We start from the raw sequence: 19,419 nt of genomic DNA on the forward strand, positions 1-19,419 counted from the left end.
CCAGCCTTCTGGTTAGCAGTCAAGTGCTTTAGCCACTATGCTACCAGAGCTCCTCCTATGCTGAACACTAGCCTCTTAAAATTGCCTGAAAAATTGCATGGAAACATCTTTGTTCAGTTGTTATCCTGGATTATGGTGCATCCTTTGGATAGCCCAGGTAGCCTTCTGGGTTTTACCTTTTGGTTTTAGAATCCTTTATTTGTTTTTGTTTTTGTTAGAATCTTATGAAGATGGGACATCTGACTTCTTATAGTTAAGGCTATTCTCTTTTGAAACAAACAGAAACAAAACAAGGAGGAAGACTTCATTTGCCTTTCATGATGTGTTTTCAAAAAGAAAAAGCTTCTGTTTAAGGCTTAGGGTGCCATGATAGGAACTAGAGAAACTATTTGCTGTTTGATGAAGGTTAACAAGACCCTCTTCATTTGCATGCTTTCGTTAATGCCTTAGAGGTTGGATTAAGTTAATTGAAGAGGGAAATGTGATCAAGTTTTCATCATCTGTTTTTGACAGAGCCTGCCATCTCCGCCCTCCAGTGATCCCTAATAGCTAGCCCACCTCTCTAGAGATGTGGGCTGGGTTAGCATTAGGTATTCAGCAGCTAATGCTGCATTTCTCCTTATATATCTCTTAGTGGAAAGTCCATTCATCTGTTTTAACTAATACCTTCTGAACATTTGCATTCAGATAACACCTTTCATCTCTCTCCTCATAGGTGGGGGTGCCTAACTAAGTCACCTTTGTTCACCTTTCTTAGTCCTCAGCTGTTCTCATTTATAATATAGAGGTTTGGCACTAAGTTATCTCCAGTGTGATTTTGGCTCCAGTTGCAGGATTTTAGGTCTAGAACTTAACTCTTTTTCCTTTCTTTGTCTGGCTCTGTCTGTGCTCTTAATTAGCCACTGTTTCCAGTGACTCATTTTTTTCCTAGCAGGTCCTCTAGATTCTTCCTTCAGAATGTCTTTTGTGTGCTTTCTTTTTGTTCCAGCTTTCATACTCAATAAAGACCTCATCTTCTTTTGAATTTTATAAGACCCCACTTGCATTCATTTAAGGCAATTGCACTGTAATCACAGTGGACTTTTTCTTCTTCACTGAGGTTCTTGTACTTGCTGGTATCTTTCTCTGGACTGCTTCCCACCTACTCTATGGATGTCAAGCTTCCCTTCCATCCTCAGTTTAAATAAAATCTTTTCAGAAAAGTTTACTCTCATAACTGTCAAAACTCAACACTATACACACACACACACACACACACACAAGACATGCACACATTCAGTATACACATGGTTTCTTATTATGTTTCAGAGGTAACTATTATCTTAGGGAACTCTGGTAGTGTAGTGCCTAAGGCACTTGACTGCTAACCAGAAGGCTGGTGGTTCAAACCCACCGGCCACTCCTCAGAAGGAAGATGGGACAATCTACTTCTTTGTGATGTTGTTGTTGTTGTTTGCCGTCGAGTCGGCCCCTACTCATAGCGACCCCTCCTTGGGTTTCCGAGGCAGTATGCCCCACCTTCCTTCCGAGGAGTGGCTGGTGGGTTTGAACCGCCAGCCTTCTGGTTAGCAGTCAAGTGCTTTAGCCACTATGCTACCAGAGCTCCCCTTCTTTGTGATACTGCCTCGGAAACCCAAGGACGGTCACTATGAGTCACTGTGACTCCACCCGGCATATAGCAACAACAGCGTTATCTTAATGATGATAAGAAATTTAAATTACACCTTAAAAGCATTGGAAAGGCATTGAAAGGCTTTAAACAGGAAAGTCTTAGGGTACAATTACATTTTCAGAAGATTGTTCTGGCAGCTGTGTGACAAAATGGATCATGGATTTGGAGTGTGGGTGGTCAAAAGAAGTAGAAAAGCCTGTTAGCAGGCCCTTGTGGTAGTGCAGATGAGAGTCACTCCTCGTTGTGGAGATGGGAAGGTCTGGATAGACTTGGGATAAAGTTTGAAGGGAGGACTTGCTTACACATTAAATGTAGGAGGTAAAGGAAAGAGGAACCAAAGCTGGCTCGGGTTTTTAGCTTGAGTGATTAGGTGCCTGGAGGTCGTGATGCTGTGCTTAAGCATTCAGCTGCTAACTGAAAGGCTGCCAGTTCAAATCCACCAGCTGCTCTGTGGGAGAAAGATATGATAGTCTGCTGCTGTAAAGAGTGCAGCCTAGGAAACTTCATAGGGCAGTTCTGTTCAATCCTCTAGGGTCACCATGAGTAGGAATTGAGTCAGTGGCAGTGGGTTTAGTTTTTTTTTTTTTTTCTAGGTGCCATTGACTGAGATAGGGAAGCTTAGAAAGGAGCAGATTTGGGAGAAAAATAGAGAGTTCAAATACGGACTTGGTTTGATCTATCTATGAGACACTAACATGGAGATGTTACAGTGGTTGGATATCCAGAAGAAAGTTTGTGACTGGAGACGTAAAGTTGAAAGTCTGCAGGATATGGCTACTTCCTTAACTTCTTCAAGAAGAGATGAGATCACGCAGGAGAAGTACACAGAAAGAAGATAAGAGAGCCCAGGACTTAACTTTGAGGAGATTTATTAACAAGTTGGCAGCTACTATTGAGCTAATAAGAGAACCAGGAGGATGTGGTGTTACTGAGCAGGGAAACTTTCTAGAAGTGGGAGCGTGGTCAGGCATGTGGGATACTGCTGAGAGATTAAGTGAGGAAGCCAGGGCGACTGCTCTCTGGGTTTGCTCAGGACAGTTCTGATTCATGTCTGTTGTCCTAACACATATTACTGATAATAGTTCTTAGCAGTGTTCCAGGTTGTTAGTAAATTATATAGTCACCTTAAAAGGTGATGGTCAAAAAGTAGATTTCTCAATGGGAAGCTTATTGGTCACCTTGAAAAAGGTGAGAAGACTCTTCAGTTGAGTGGTGGGGTTGAATGCTAGGTTAGGATGAGTTGTTGTTATGTGCCGTTGAGTCAGACCTCCTTGGGTTTCTGAGGCAGTATCACTACGGAAGTAGATTGCCCCATCTTCCTTCAGAGGAGTGGCTGCGGGGTTTGAACGGCCAGCCTTCTGGCTAGCAGTCAAGTGCCTTAGGCACTAAGCTACCAGATCAGGATGAGAGGAAGTGTTAATACACTGTGGCTGTTAATACACTGGATCTCTGGTGGCACAGTGCCTAAGGTATTTGACTGCTAACCAGAAGGCTGGCAGTTCAAATCCACTAGCCACTCCTCAGAAGGAAGATTGAGCAATCTTATTTCCATAGAGATACCATCTTGGCAAACAACACCACCACCAACCATCACCACCACCTTGGAAACCCAAGGAGAAGTCGCTATGAGTGGATCTAACCCGATGGCAGTGAGTTTGGTTTTAGCTGTTAAATACATTTAAAAATACAATCTCTATAATTTCTATTTACTTGAAGTATCCTATTTAAACTTTGTGGATGAAAGGTGAGGAAGGAGAGAGTTAAGTTTTAAAGAAATTTTGCTCTGAAAGGGAGAGATGGTTGAATTGGTTGTAAGATTCCAAAGTATAAAAGGAAATACTTCAATTGTGTAGAAAGACCTTGAAATGCATTTATTCTGTGGACCCTTAAACAAGGACCAACAAGTAAAACTGTATGGCAATTGCCTCAAGAAAATATCATCAGCACCACAGTCTGTTTGTGTTGACTGCCTTTTAGTGCCTAAAATGCAATGCTAAAATGCAATCCAATAAAAGCATTTTAAGTAGAAGTCAAAGCAGAGTTCTGACCTCCATTTCTGCTTCTTTAAACCACATCCATCCTTCAAGGCTCGACATGTTCAGCTCCTCAATGACACTTGCTTTACTGTTTCAGCCCTTCATGAACTCAAATAGCATCTTTTGTTGGAATGACAGGATTTATAACTTTGCTAATAGCCATTTTATTTTAGTTCAGAAGTGATCCATGTGGGCTCTTTTCTCTCCCCAAGTATCTTATAATCTCTGGGAGTAGGAGAATCCATGAGTACATGCTGCTTTTGTTCTTTTTGCCATCCTATTGTTATTAAAGAAGCTCTGGTGGTATAGTGGTTAAGGCATTCAGTTGCTTACCAGAAGGTCAGTGGTTCAAATCCACCAGCAGCTCTATGGGAGAAAATGAGACAGTCTGCTTCCACAAAGATTTACAGCCCTGGCAACCCCATGTAGCAATTCTCCTCTGTCCTATAGGGTCACTATGAGCTGGGATTGACTCACTGGCAGTGGGTTTCATTTGGTATCGTTGTTGTTAGCTGCCATGGTGTTGGTCCTGACGTGTGGTGAACCCACGCACAGTGGGACGAATATTGCTCAGTCTTACACCTCATGATCAATTGCAGATCAGATGGTTTTGATATATATATAGGTTTTCAGTGGCAGATTTTTAGAAGTAGATAACCAGGCTTTTCTTGCTGGTCTGTTGTAGTCTGAAAGCTCTGCTGAGCCCCTGTGAGCATCAGAGTGGTCTGCAAGCCTCCACTGACAGGTGGGGGATGGCTATGCCTAAGATGCATTGGCATGGACTAGAACCCATGTCTGCAGCGTGGGAGGCAAGAATTCTGCCACTGGGCCACCAGTGCCCTAACTTTTGCCATGCTAGCACAGCCCTGGTGGCACAGAAATTAAGCTCTACGCTGTTAAGCAAACAGTTGGCAATTGAAACCCACCCCAGCATCTCTGCTGGACAGAGGTCTGGCAGTCTGCTCTTGTACAGGTGATAGCCTAGAAAACCCAGTAGGGCAGGTCACCGCTGTCACATGGGGTCAGTATGAGTCAAAGTCAATTTGATGGCACCAAACAACAACAATTCATTGTGCAGTCCACTGGATGCCTGGGAATTAGAGTAATATCTAAGACTCAGTGGTGCCTGCCTTGGGTTTCTTCATATAGTTTGTCTTTGTTGACTATTTTTCTTATCTTCAGGAATACTCTGGGTTTTTCTTTATTTTGTGTTTGTAGAGCACAGCACCAGAGGAGGAGCGTGAGCGTGCCCGAGCTGAAACCCCCAGCACCGTCACTGAGGTTGACATGGATCTGGACAGCTATCAGATAGCACTGGAGGAAGTGCTGACCTGGTTACTCTCTGCAGAGGACACCTTCCAGGAGCAGGATGACATTTCTGATGATGTTGAAGAAGTCAAAGACCAGTTTGCAACCCATGAAGTAAATATCTGGGATTGATGAGCATGAGCTGCAGAGGTCTACTGTGGTACCTGTGCCTTAGTGCAGAGGATATACCCTGGTGTTTGCTGTTTACTGAATTATGTTCCATGGAGAGACCCTGCCATATTTTAGAACTTGTGATGTTTAAATCAGCCTTTGTTTTTAAAATCGAGCCCTGGAAGTGCAGTGGTGTTAAACTCTTGGCTGCTAACTGAATAGTCAGTGATTCAAACCCACCAGCCTCTCCAAAGGAGAAAGATATGGCAGTCTGCTTCTGCAAAGCCTTGGAAACCCTATGGGGGCAGTTCTACTCTGTCCTATATGGTCATTATGAGTCAGAATTGATTTGACAGCAACAAGATTTTTTGTTTGTTTTACAATTGAAGTGGGTAATTAACTGTGTGTTTGGAATTAGATTCAGGATCCTCATCTTATTGTAACTTGTTTATTTTGAAGAGCCACTGGTAAAAGTCAATGCCTAGGGCAGCTCACTTTGGAAGTGTACTGTTATAGTTAAAAAACAAAATGACCAATCAATATACCCAATCTCAGAGCTTTGAGTCTTAGCCAGGAAGTGATTAGTTTTATTTATGGAATCATTAAACAAATACCTTACTCATTGTTGCCATATGACTTTATATAATGAACGTTCGTAACTATATTGAGGATACAGTTTGCTACCAAACCAAAAAACCCAAACTCACTGCCATCAAGTGGGTTTGACTCATAGTGACCCCTCCTTGGGTTTCCAAGGTGGTATCTCTATGGAAGTAGGTTGCCCAGTCTTCCTTCCGAGGAGTGGCTGGTGGGTGAATATAACTATATAGAGATTTCTTTTTGACTAGACAGTTTTTTGTACCAGTATGTTAATTGATCTTATATGCAATTTTATTTTAAAAATAATAGAAAATGGTAATATTTTCCAAGTAGTTTCTCTTGTGTGTGCATGGTGTTTTATTTGTTATATGTACCTATTAACACGACAGTCACAACCTCTAAGAAGCATCATCAGCATTTATGTGAAGATCGCAGGTGTTACAGGAAATGTTGTTCCCTTGACCTATCTAGTCCCTGCTTTACTGATGCAAGGCACTTGTTTCCTGTTTCTGGCACTTAACGCTTTGGGTTCCCATCTACTTTGTCTGCACTGTAAGAGGCGACCTTTTTCAGTAGCCTTGATATTTTGGCATTAACAATTTATTGAGTTTTTTTCTTTTTCCAATGAGTGGCTCACGCATCCTGATAATGCCCCCTTCCAGGCATTTATGATGGAGTTGACTGCACACCAGAGCAGCGTGGGGAGTGTCCTGCAGGCGGGAAACCAGCTCATCACACAAGGAACTCTGACCCAGGAAGAGGAGTTTGAGATTCAGGAGCAGATGACCCTGCTGAATGCGAGATGGGAGGCGCTTCGGGTGGACAGTATGGAGAGGCAATCTCGGTGAGTAGAGGCAAGGAAGTGAGGACTTTGTCCTGGAGGTGGCGCTGTACAGCGTCGCGCTAGTAGAACTCTGCAGTCTGTGAAAACAACATCCTGGAGGTGGCGCTGTACAGTGTCGCTCAAGGAGAAGTCGCGGTTGGTGAAAACGCCACCATTACTGAGCTCACCTTGTATAAGTTTGACTCTCTTCTTTTTGCGATGTTGTTGGAATGTTTTATGATCTTTGTTTCCCCTTTGATGTGTGAACTAAACCAAAAGATGAAAGTTGGAATACAGAGATTGGCAAAAGGAACAAGACGTTTCATAGGAAGAATTGTCTGTTTGCACTCCAAATGGGCTCGCTATGAACTTGGCATGACGGTGGGACTAGGTAGTAGTTTTGACCTCCAATCCTTGGAAACACTTTTTGAAGCAGCTTTTCTCCCACGGATCATTTTATTCCATGTATTGTGCATTAAGGAGCCAACTGTGTTCCATTGCAGTTTCCACCTATTTTATAACAGGAATTCCTGATTGGAGAAACAATGATTCTGCTATGAATAAAGGGTGCTGTTTATTGGCATTCCTTGGCTGCTTTTAACTGGCTTCATTTTGGAATAAATAATAGTATTTTTCCTGGTTTCTCTAGTTAAAGTCTATATGCAGCTTTAACTGGTGAGACGAGAGTGCATTCCCTTGCCCCATTTTCTTGGGGCCTGGATTATATCTTTGCCTTGGGAAAGGCAAAGAAGCTGGTGGGGATAATGTTGTCTTCTCCCGCGGATAGGCTGCATGACGTGCTGATGGAACTGCAGAAGCAGCAGCTGGAGCAGCTCTCTGCCTGGTTAACACTCACAGAAGAACGCATTCAAAAGATGGAAACTGGCCCCCTGGACGATGATTTACAATCCATACAGAAGCTGCTGGAAGAACATAAAGTAAATCTGCCTCATATTTCTTTCATCCCTTATCAAATATGAAAAAGCAGCACTTAGCATTCTCAGGGCTGATGACTTCTATCATTAGTGTAGAGGTGGGACGGTTCTTCAGTGTCCTCTTGTACTCAGCAGCTCCTAAGGGGCAGTTGATGGCACTGTGACTTTTCTGAGTCAGGGACGAAAGTGCAGATCAAATTTTATGTGGCTATGGACAGTTTTCTTGGGGAAGCACATAGCTTTTACAGATTCTCCAGGGTTTTCTTGGCCCTATGAAGATGTGTTGGCATCAATATGGTGTGTGAGCCAACACTGAGCTTTACCTGCACCTAGTGCTTTCAGACGCTGTTGCTGCTTCTCCGATCCAGAAAGGCATCAGGAACTAGTTGCAGGACCAAAATTTGATGGACAGTTCACTTTGGTCACTAGTTTCGAAAATAGCTTTCCATAATACTTCCTTGCAAATGGTTTGAATGGTTGAATTTTGGTGATAACCAATAAATAAAGCTTTGTTGTTGTTGCTAGTTGCAATTGAGTCGATTCTGACTCCTGGTGACCCCACGTGTGCAGAGTGGAACTAACTGTTCCATAAGGGCTGTCAAGGCTGTGACTTTTCAGAAGTAGATCACCAGGCTTGTCTTCTGAGTTACCTCTGAGTGGGTTCAAACCCCCAACATTTCAGCTAGTAGTCAAACACTTAACTGTGCCATGCAGGGACTCCTAAATAAAGCTTTAGGGATACATTAAACACAACTTCAGAGAGATTTGACAGCACTGTTGGTAGTGTTTAAATCAGTTACACACACACACACTCACACAGTCACACACACACACACTTCTAATGACTTGACCTTCCCATGGAAGGGCTGAGAATGGAAGATAACCATTTATCCTTAATTGCTTTCCTGAGTAACCAGTCAGAATAGCTTCTGACAATCATATTACACTCGTGTCTCACTAACACCGTTCTCCATAAGACAATATGATCTCTGACACTGTATATCTAACTCTGGACTTTCTTGACTTTCCAATTCTACATTTTTATCCTAATTCGTAGTGTAGACACCTGATTCTTTCATGCTGCACAGAGACATTTTTTTTTTTTTTTAAATTGGCTAGAATTTGGAATAATAAGTGATGACATTCCACTTGCAGTATAATATGACATTGCATTTCAAAGTGCTTTGGTTCATAATGAAGTGTGAAGATGTATACCGGGCTTGTTTAATTAGTAGAACATTTAGGGTAATGATTGGAAGTTTAAATGCAATGCCTCATTAAGTATCCTTAATTACTATTGACAACTGAGTGGATTTTAAATAGGTAAATGTGGAAGAGTGGAAATAATGGCTTATCTTAATTTTCCTGTAGAGTTTGCAGAATGATCTTGAGACTGAACAGGTGAAAGTAAATTCATTAACTCACATGGTGGTCATTGTTGATGAAAACAGTGGTGAGAGTGCTACAGCTGTCCTTGAAGATCAGTTACAGGTAAGAGCCCTTTGTAATCTGGTGGGACCTGTGCTCTGAGATCTGATGACGTGTGGCCCCTATTCTTTACGGTCTGTCTCAGGGTTTCTCTAAACCAGTACCAAACCAGGAGCTGTGAAGCCCGTTCTGACTCATGGGGACCCCGTGTGTCAGAACTGTGCCCCATGAAGTTTTCAGTGGCTGATTTTTTAGAAGTAAATTGCCAGGCTTTTCTTCCAAGGTGCCCCTGGGTAGCCTTGAAGCCTGACTCCTTTTGTTCATCTACAAGGGCAGAATACCTACCCCAGGTTGTCCTTTCTAGTTGGGAGTTGCAGTGAATGGATTGAAGGAGCTACTAGATAATGACTCCTTCAGTTCAGCCCTTGGGTGGATGGGTGGGGCTGGCTGGAGTCCCCAACTTCCTTGTGTATAGCACTGTGAACAAGGTTTGGAAGCACTGGAACTGATCTCAACAAGAAGTCCACAGACCTCTTAATCAGAATCACTTGAGGAATTTGTTTAAGTTGAGATCTCTGGACCACACCAGACCTGAATCCTTAGGAGTGAGGCCCAGCTAGTGTTCACTTTAAAAAAAGTTAAATGCATACTCAGGTTTAAGAATTGCAGCTGTAGGATTTAATATTCCTGTTTTATTGATAGATCAGTGTGCAAATTTCAACATCTTTGTGAACCCTGAAAAATTCCTTGTTTCTGCAGAAAAGGCAGCAGTGTATCTTTTGCCAGTGTTTATGAAGATATTTACTGGTCTTTCATTCGGGCAGTAGCTGGATTGCCTGATAGAGTGTTGCCCTTTTGTAGTTTCCAGTCACTTGCGAAGAGTATAATTTCAATGTCTGAAATCCATTTTATTTTGTAACACTCTTGTGTCTTGTCCTAGTGTGGAAACTGTTAAGTGAACTTTCTGAGATTAAGTGAAAACCAATCAGTTGCCATAGAGTTAATTCTCACTAATGGCCACCATGTGTGTCAGAGAGACCTGTGCTGCATAGGGTTTTCAGTAGCTGCTTTGTAAGTAGGTGATCGGGCCTTGCTTCTGAGGCACCGGTGGCTGAACTTGACTCTCCACACTTTTGATTAACAGCTAAGGACATTGGTTGGTTGTGCCAGTCATGCTAGGAATGGAGACTTGTCTTCTGGCTCAGAGTTCTCAACCCTTCCCACTATTAAAAGCTTTTACCAGTATTAAAGAGTAAAATAGTATAAGTATGAATTACAACTTGTTTCTCGTATAAATAATGTAGAAATAAAATTTAACCTCTGTTAATCATTATTTATAAAATGGGAATAAAGTTAGTTTTTTGAAAGTCATCTTGAAGAATGATTTTTAAAAATTAGTTCATCAAATTTATTTGTTTTGTATTGCTGATACTTGTAAGATTCTTTTGCTAATTTCTGTGGCATTTTCTTTGAATTGTGTCCTGCAAGGAAGAAAATCAATTAGTCATATTTTATGGACATTGTCTTTTATTTCATATACAGTTTTGATAAGGTTAAATGTTTAAAATAATTTTGATATTACCAATGAAAATTTTCTTGACCTGTAAAAGATGATTAAGACACAACTGATGCATTTAAATTACATTTTAAAATAATTAAAATTGTGAAGCATAAAGAGTAGATACGTTTGCTCTATTTTGAAGATATATATAAAAATATCATATTTACATATCATTTTGAAATAAAACCACAATGAAGTAGAAAGAGCAAGAATTGGAAATCAAGAGATCGAGGATAAGGATAGAGCGTCAGTGTGCCACCTTCTTGCTACATGATGTGAAACAAACAGTTAAAATCTGTGAACAGTAGTTTTATAATCTGTAAAACTTTAGGTTTAAACCCCAAATCCAAACCCATCGAGTCAATTCTGACTTAACAGCCACCCTGTGGGACAGAGTGGAACTGCCTCATAGGATTTCTAAGGCTGTCATCTTTACTGCAGTGCCTAAGACATTTGGCTGCTAACCAGAAGGGTGGCAGTTCAAACCCACCAGCCACTCCGTGGAAGGAAGACTGGGCAGTCTACTTCTGTAAAGGTTTACTGCCTCGGAAACCCAGTGGGGGTTGCTGTGAGTTGGAATCGACCTGATGGCAGTAGGTTTTTTTCTTTTTCTTTTTAATCTTTACTTACAGGAATAGACTGTACATTTTTCTCCCATGGAGTGGTTGGTAGGTTTGAACTGCCAGCCTTTCTGTTAGCAGCTGAGTGCTTTACCACTGTGCCACTATGCCTACTTGCTATAGGATTAGATCAAATTATTTTAAAGCAAACTTTTATAAAAATATATTTTATAATTTGTATTTTATAATAAAGAAGCACTGGAAGTCAGATTTCTTTAAAGAACTTGTAACTATCTTTCATGGCTGAATTGACAAAGGAAAATTTCTTCCTTTACTAGAAACTTGGTGAGCGTTGGACGGCAGTATGCCGTTGGACCGAAGAACGTTGGAATAGGTTACAAGAAATCAATATATTGTGGCAAGAATTACTGGAAGAACAGGTATGAAATTTTTATCCATAATAGGCAAAAGAGATGGTAAAGCAATCCATATTTATATATGATATTAGAATAAAGTTGCTTTGGTTACTTTTCTTTGAAAGGAAAATGTACAAATAACTATTATTATTTTAAAAGTCAGATTTCTTTCCATGGTGTAATTGACCATGCAGCCAATCCGTAGAGATCATGTTACATGGTTCTAGCATAATAATGCTTAATTTGATCTGCGTTCATTATTTGGAATGTTAGTACTTAGATACATTGTTTTCAGGGTTTGTTCAGCATTATAATTATTAGGGTTGTATTACATAATGTATTTGGACTTGTATCAACACAGAACTTAATTTATGGTTTGTTCTCAGCAAGTAATGAGTAAATGAATCCACTTAATACATTGTGAACTTAAGTCACATGGATATTTCTTTATTTTAATCAGGATAAGTATGGAAATTAATGAAAAGCTATTTTTTGTTGTTGTTGTTTTTTTTTTTTTTTTTAGCAGAGCTGTTTATTCAACTTGTTAATAGTATGTTGTTTTCCACTAAGGGTTATTATAGCAAATGAACCTGTGCCATTCCAGTTAGAATGTAGCTCTTTGCCCACCTTCCACCTTTGCAGAAAAGAAGCTATCAAAACAGAATACAAACAAACAAAACTTTTCTCTCAAAACTCCAAACAGTTGTGGTTTAGAAAGTGAGAAGATACTCTATTTCCATTTCTCAGTGTCCATTTTGATTCTTCTAAATGCATTTCAATTCCATACCCAAAAAGCAAGGCTATTCTTTTCAGATGGGAAAAAACAAAAAGCAAAAAAACCCCAAATGTCTGATACTTTGTGGTTTACTAAACATGGTAGGAGCTCTGGTAGCATAGTGCCTAAAGCACTTGACTGCTAACCAGGAGGCTGGCGGTTCAAACCCACCAGCCACTCCTCGGAAGGAAGGTTGGGCCTACTTCCGTAGTGATAACTGCCTCAGAAACCCAAGGAGGGGTCGCTAGGAGTCGGGGCCGAGTCGATGGCAAATAACAACAACAACAAACATGGTGGCAGATAGTACATCTTAAAAAGTAGGTTGCAACATTTGGGCAAATACAAATTGTTAATCACTTTTGTGGTAATCTCAGGTCAGAATTTTCTTACTAAGAATCACATAATGGAACTGATTCTGATTTCTGAAATATTTATACTTCACCTTACAAATATTTATATTTGCTTGGAATCTTGTCTTCAGTCTGAAGAGTTGCATAGGATAGTTAATATTTTGCTGTGAAAACATCAGCAGGTGGCATTGATTATCAGAGAGAGACATTGATTATTAGAGAAAGCCATGGATTACTCTTCCACAAAGTGAAATAATCAAACGTTTAGAAAGTTATGCTTTAGTGATTAAAAAAACACAAAGCAAAACCCAACAACCACCTAGGGAGTGGCTATTATTTTGGCTGCTTATATCATTTTAAAGACTTTAAACTGACCTTTGAATTACTTTTTAGGTTGATATGGAAGGAGGGATCTTGTTAAAATGTAGAATTGATGTCAATATTGGTACGTAATATATAATTTGCTGTGGAATGGATTGAGACAGATAAACTGTATCTGAATTTAAAAATCTCTCGGGCTTTAGTTGCAGAAGCATTAATGTAGTTAGAAACGGACCCTGAGAATTAGTTCCAAACTTCTTTAGCATATGCCAACTTTCAAGTGTGGCATTTGCGACTTTTTGTAAAAGACTACAGCCTACCTTTCCAATGTTAATTTTCCTGTATCCCTCCATGTACCCAGCACTCACACCCCAAATTTCCTTGTTTGTATCCCATTCAGAGATTGCTGATTGAATGAGAGCAGCGCTGGTACTGTCTTGTCCACTGCTCGGTTCCCAGTGCCTGGTGTCTTGTTGATTCCTGATAGTGTTTTTTTTTTTTTTAAAGGGTGAATGTATTTTGTTAAGATCTTGCACCAAAATTGAAACCAAACCCATCACCACTAAATTGATTCCAAATCATAGCAACCCCCCTTGGGTTCCCAAGCTGGTAAATCTTTATAGAAGTAAATTCTTCCATCTTCCTTCTGTGAAACAGCTGGTGGGTTTGAACTGCCAACCTTCTGGTTAGCAGTTAAATGCCTTAGGCCCTGCACTACCAGAGCTCTTTGGATTGCCCTTTTACCCATCTCTTCACTTTTAACTGTTCCCAGTCCATCCAGGACTGTGAAGTCACTGGGTGGTAACTTCCTATCCTTATATCTCCCTGTTGCCCAGCAGGAAGTAATTTCTTCTTTGGAATGACCATCCCATTTTAACAATACCTTTTTTTTTTTTTTTTAATAGACTCTGTACTTTGGTCTTTTGCTGTTGTTATTTATGTGCATATTCCATCAGCCTTATTAGACTGAAGGCAGGATTCATATTTATCTTTGATTTTTTAATCTTCACTTTTTCTTGGTGGAGTACAGAGGCAAAGAATGGCTTTTAAATAACTTGACAAATGACAAACAAAAGAGAAAGAATTGATTCCATTGTAAACACAGAACTAACATATTCCCCCCAATTATATAGAAAAGAATTTCTATGGTACATTCCACATTTTGGGATGAATTATCCCAATGCAGTCACCATTGTTGTCTACCTTTCCTTTGAGGTTATCATCTCTGTCTATATTACTAATATCTTTAAAAAACACACATTTCATTGGGTAATGAAGTCTAAGTATCTTTATATTAGCTTTGGGAGCTCTGATGGTGTAGTGCCTAAGGCATTTGACTGCTAACCACAAGGTTGGCATTTCAAACCCACCAGCCACTCCTCAGAAGGAAGGTTGGGCAATGTACTTCTGTAGTGGTACTGCCTTGGAAACCCAAGGAGGGGTTGCGATGAGTTGGATCCAACTCAACAGCAGTGAGTTTTGAGTTTATATTGGCTTTGGACCATCCTCGTTGTTGTTGTGTTGTTATGTGCCGTCCAGTTGGACCCGACTTGTAGCGACCCCTCCTTGGGTTTCCAAGGCAGTATCACTACGGAAGTCTCTGGTAGCATAGTGGATGAGACACTTGCCTGCTAACCGGAAGGCTGGCGGTTCAAACCCACCAGCCACTCCTCGGAAGGAAGGTTGGGCAATCCTGCTTCCGTAGTGATACTGCCTTGGAAACCCAAGGAGGGGTCGCTATGAGTCGGGGCTGACTCGACGGCACATAACAACAAGAACAACAGCAACAACAACAACAACAACCTTCTGAGGAGTGGCTGGTGAGTTTGAACCGCCAGCTTTCTGGTTATCAGTCAAGTGCCTTAGGCACTATGGACCATCCTCAGACCTCCATTAATCATAAAGAAAACCCAACCCAATGCACTGATGTTGAGTCAGTTCCGACTCATGACAACCCCACGTATTTCAGAGTAAAACTGCACCTCCCAGTGTTTTCCTAGGACATATGACGTTTCTCTTGAACCTTTAACAGTAGTGTGGTTTTCCTACATGATGCAGTGGAAAGAACATTAGCCTTTAGATGGGGATCTTTGACATGGCTCTGCCACTGATTAGCCAGGTGGTCTCTCTCTCCTACTTCCCTGAAATGAAGGCCTGGGACAAGGCAATCTCTGAGCTTTCTTTTGCCTCGAAACTCATTGTAGAGTTGATTTTGACTCATAGCGACCCTATAGGACAGAGTAGAACAGCCTCATATGGTTTCTAAGTCTGTAATTTTTACCTACGGGAGAAGACAGGTACATCTTTCTCCCAAGGAGCTGCTGGTGGGTGTGGACTGACAACCTTTTGGTTAGCAGCCAAGCCAGGGCTGCTTCTACCTCTTGTTGTTTTTATGTGCCGTAGAGTCGGACCTGACTCATAGCGACCCCTCCTTGGGTTTCTGAGGCGGTATCACTACGGAAATAGATTGCCCAACCTTCCTTCCAAGGAGTGGCTGGTGGATTTGAACCTCCAGCCTTCTGGTTAGTAGTCAAGTGCCTTAGGCACTATGCTACCAGAGCTCCCATGCTTCTACCTCTAGAGAGTAATAATGTGTTTATTTTTTTTTTAAGGCTTGAAAAAGGCTAAAGAGACTTTAGCCTTTTAAATTCACATTTCTACCTGGGAATTAACTTACATACCCAGGTATGGGGGTAATGTCAGGTCAATCTGTTGCATATCCAAGAAGGATAATATTTTAAAGGAAGTTGTCTTTCTGGGTCATTCATACCTCAGACTTCAGTGTTTGAGATCCTTCTTACCCCGGGCAAAGATGAAGGAAGCCTTTAGCAAAATCAAAGTAAGAGATTTATGATCTTGATTAGATTGAATTGCCAAATGATTTTTCCAAATATATTTCTGATTTTTCTTATTTGTTGTAGTGCTTGTTGAAAGCTTGGTTAACTGAGAAAGAAGACGCTTTAAATAAAGTCCAGACTAGTAACTTCAAAGACCAAAAGGAACTAAGTGTCAGTATTCGACGACTGGCTGTAAGTGATGTGTTTGTCAGTGTCCATGTTGTAAGCCTGTGATTTTAAGTGTTTTCATTGGTATTAATTACAGTTTAGTTAATAGAACTAACATCAGAATGGCACCACGCAAAGATGTAGAATCAGGAGCCTATAGTTTAGCATTAGCATACTACATATGTTTATTTTGCTATAAAATATACATTTTTATATTTTCCAATTGGGGAACAGGAAGATTAATGAAAGGGGAGTCATCTAATAAATATCTGAAATATTAGATTTTGAAGGAAGACATGGAAATGAAGCGTCAAGCACTGGATCAGTTGAGTGAGATTGGCCAGGATGTGGGTCAGTTACTTGATAATCCCAAGGCATCTAAGAAGATCAGCAGTGACTCAGAGGAACTGACTCAGAGGTGGGATTCTTTGGTTCAGAGACTGGAAGATTCCTCCAACCAGGTACCTTTTGATTTGAATAATATGTTGTGCAGATATTTAAATGTAGACATTCAGGTTAGTTTTAGTAATTATGAAATAAGAATAACAGGTGAAATAAAAAGTTGATTCTTATACCTGGATTCCATAAAATCAAAAACTTGACATGTGAAAATCTTCAGTTTTCTAAAATAAATTTTAATAAATCTTTTAAAGATTTATTAGTATTTAGGAATTTAATTCTTGGTAACTACATTAGTTTTCTATGGCTGCTGTAACAAATTAATACATATACGAGAGCTCTGGTGGCGTAGTGCCTAAGGCATTTGACTGCTAACCAAAAGGCTGGCGGTTCAAACTCTCCAGCCACCCCTGGGAAGGAAGACTGGGCAATCTGCTTCTGTAGAGTTAATGCCTTGGAAACCAAAGGAGGGGTCGCTATGAGTTGGGACCAACTCGACAGTAGTGAGTTTGGGTTTTTGTTGTTATTGGTGGTGGTGGTGGTGGTGGTGGTGACGTAAAACAACAGAAATGTATTCACTCACAATTTTGGAGGCAGAACTTTGTATTCAGAGTATCGGTAGGGCCATGTTCACCACCAAGGCTCTAGTGGAAGATCTTTCCTTGTCCCTTTCAGCTTTATCCCTAGGTGTTCCTTAGTTCATGGCAACATAACGATAGTTATCGTCTCCCTCTTCACATAACTGTCTTCCCTCTGTGTCTCTCTGTCTCTGTGTCTCGCTTCCTCTTTTTGTAAAGCCATCACTCATTCTGATCTAGGGCCTACCCTACTGCACTATGACCTTATGTTTGAATACATCTGCAAAGACCCTACCTCCAAGAGTCACATTCACTGGTACTTGGGGTTAGGACTTCAACATATCTTTTTACAGAACACACTTCTACTTGTAATAGTAAATGATAACACATAGATGTGTATCTATTATTTCTCACTGCCGTTGAGTCAGATCTAACTCATAGTGACCTCTCCTTGGGTTTCTGAGGCAGTATCACTACGGAAGTAGATTGCCCAACCTTCCTTCCGATCTATTATTTAGGAATCTTAAATATATTTAATTAATTGATAAAGAATAAACCGTTGGTTTTTACATGAATGTTCATAGTAGTAGTATTTGTAATAGCCAAAGAGTGAACAGTCCAAATGTCCATCAACTGATGAATGGATAAACAAAATATAGTAAATCTATACAATGGAATATTGTTCAACAATAAAAAAAGAATGACACGTTGAGACATACTACAATATGGATGAACCTTAACAACATTGTGCTAAGTGAAAGAAGCCAGTCACAAAAGACTACTGTATTTCTCACAAATAACGTGTCCACACATATAAAGCACACAGCATGCATAGGAAGCTAATGCGGGGTGGGGGGCATTTGTGTGATTTGCAAAAAAACTGTATAATGTGTGCCTTATTTGCATAAAAGTATGGTACATGCTATATGATCTGTCTAGAAAAGGCAAATCCATTGAGAGAAAGTAGGTTTGGGAGTATCAGAAATCAGAGTGACTGGCAGTGGGTGTAAGATTTCTTTTGCAGTGATGAAAATATTTGGAGTTCGATAGTGATGATGGTTGCACAGCTCTGTGAATGTACTACTACACCAGTGAATTGTACACTTTGAGAGGGAGAGTTTTATAAAGCTGTTATAAAAAAATGATGCTTTGGTTGACTTCTATTTCAGGTGACTCAAGCTGTAGCAAAGCTCGGGATGTCCCAAATTCCTCAGAAAGATCTTTTGGAGACTGTTCGCATAAGAGAACAAGTAACTACAAAAAAGTCCAAGCAAGAGCTGCCTCCACCTCCTCCCCCAAAGAAGAGACAGATCCACGTGGACCTCGAAGCAAAGAAAAAGTGAGAATGGATATAGAATTTTCCAAATCCAGTATTGCACATAATGTACTTTCTACTTGGCTCTTATTTTGTACTACTCACCAATCATAGGCAAATTTAAATATAACTATTGTTATGGAAATCCAGCTACTAAACCACTTAAATGCCCTTAAGTCTTCTGAATATTCTACTTCCCAGCAGCTTAGCATCTCAGTCAGTAGCTCAGCATCTAAATTGTCTGGGATAATATTATTTGTACTGTGCTCAATTTGGAGAACTCGGTGATAGTACTTTTCTTTTTTCCTTTTCCATTTACCTTGGAATGATTTGATCAGCCGTGGTCCCATACTTGGTCTTTGGTTCATGATTTGGCAGTTCTGACAATTTTGCTTTAGAGATATTTCCTTAGACCGTGTCAATCGCCTTCCTCTTCTCATTAAAAACACAAGAAACAAAACAAAACAAAAAAATACGAAAACATCAGTTCAGGGAAATAACTCCTTTTCACTTCATTCTTTTTCATGTTTTCTTTCATTATTTCACCTTTCAGATTTTTTAGCAAATTGTTTTGGCTTAAATAAATTTTTCGCACTGGATACCTTTTTGTCTTAACAATATGTAAGAAGAGTCAGACTGTTTATAATAAGAATAATAACAGCTAATATATATGGAGGTTTCCAACAGGGAGACAAACTTGTCTGTCAGTTTGTCCTACCATGGTGATGTGTTGATGTGATGTGATGTGATGTGATGTGTCCTACCTTGGTGATGTTTGAGGCTGAGCCACTGGTGTTTCAAACCCAGCGGGATGCACATGGTGCACAGGTATCAGCCCAGCTTACAGACTGAGACAGACTAGGAAGAAGGAAGAGGCTGTCTACTCAAATAATTGGCCAGGGAAAAACTTATGAATAGCAAAGAAACACATTACCGCATAACTTTATGAATAGTCTGGTTAGGTTAGAAGGCGCTCAAAATAGGACTGTGGAAGAGCTGTATCATCTGAGTAAACCCAGCCTTACTCCTATGAATAAGGTAAAGCTTTTGAGACCTCCATTTGCTGATGTGGTACCACTCAAATTGAAGAGAAACAGCTGCAGACATCCATTAATCATCGGAACATGAAATGTACAAAGTATGAATCTAGGAAAATTGGAAGTTGTCAAAAAGGAAATGGAATGCATTAAGATTGATATCCTTGGCATTAGTGAGCTGAAATGGAC

The 19,419-nt window shown here is 40.3% G+C and overlaps 1 protein-coding gene across 1 annotated transcript in view; it reads left to right on the forward strand.

Moving 5' to 3' along the window:
- UTRN (utrophin) overlaps positions 1 to 19,419 on the forward strand; it is a 731,009-nt gene that overhangs the window by 200,401 nt on the left and 511,189 nt on the right. The window contains 8 exon segments of the mRNA XM_042782042.1: positions 4,927 to 5,130; positions 6,390 to 6,571; positions 7,338 to 7,488; positions 8,857 to 8,976; positions 11,373 to 11,474; positions 15,818 to 15,925; positions 16,183 to 16,362; positions 18,048 to 18,217. Coding sequence (XP_042637976.1) covers positions 4,927 to 5,130; positions 6,390 to 6,571; positions 7,338 to 7,488; positions 8,857 to 8,976; positions 11,373 to 11,474; positions 15,818 to 15,925; positions 16,183 to 16,362; positions 18,048 to 18,217 — 1,217 coding nt within the window.

Source organism: Orycteropus afer, unplaced genomic scaffold, assembly GCF_000298275.1.
Source record: "Orycteropus afer afer isolate SDZICR_OR568_19922 unplaced genomic scaffold, OryAfe1.0 scaffold00226, whole genome shotgun sequence".
NCBI lineage: Eukaryota > Metazoa > Chordata > Mammalia > Tubulidentata > Orycteropodidae > Orycteropus > Orycteropus afer.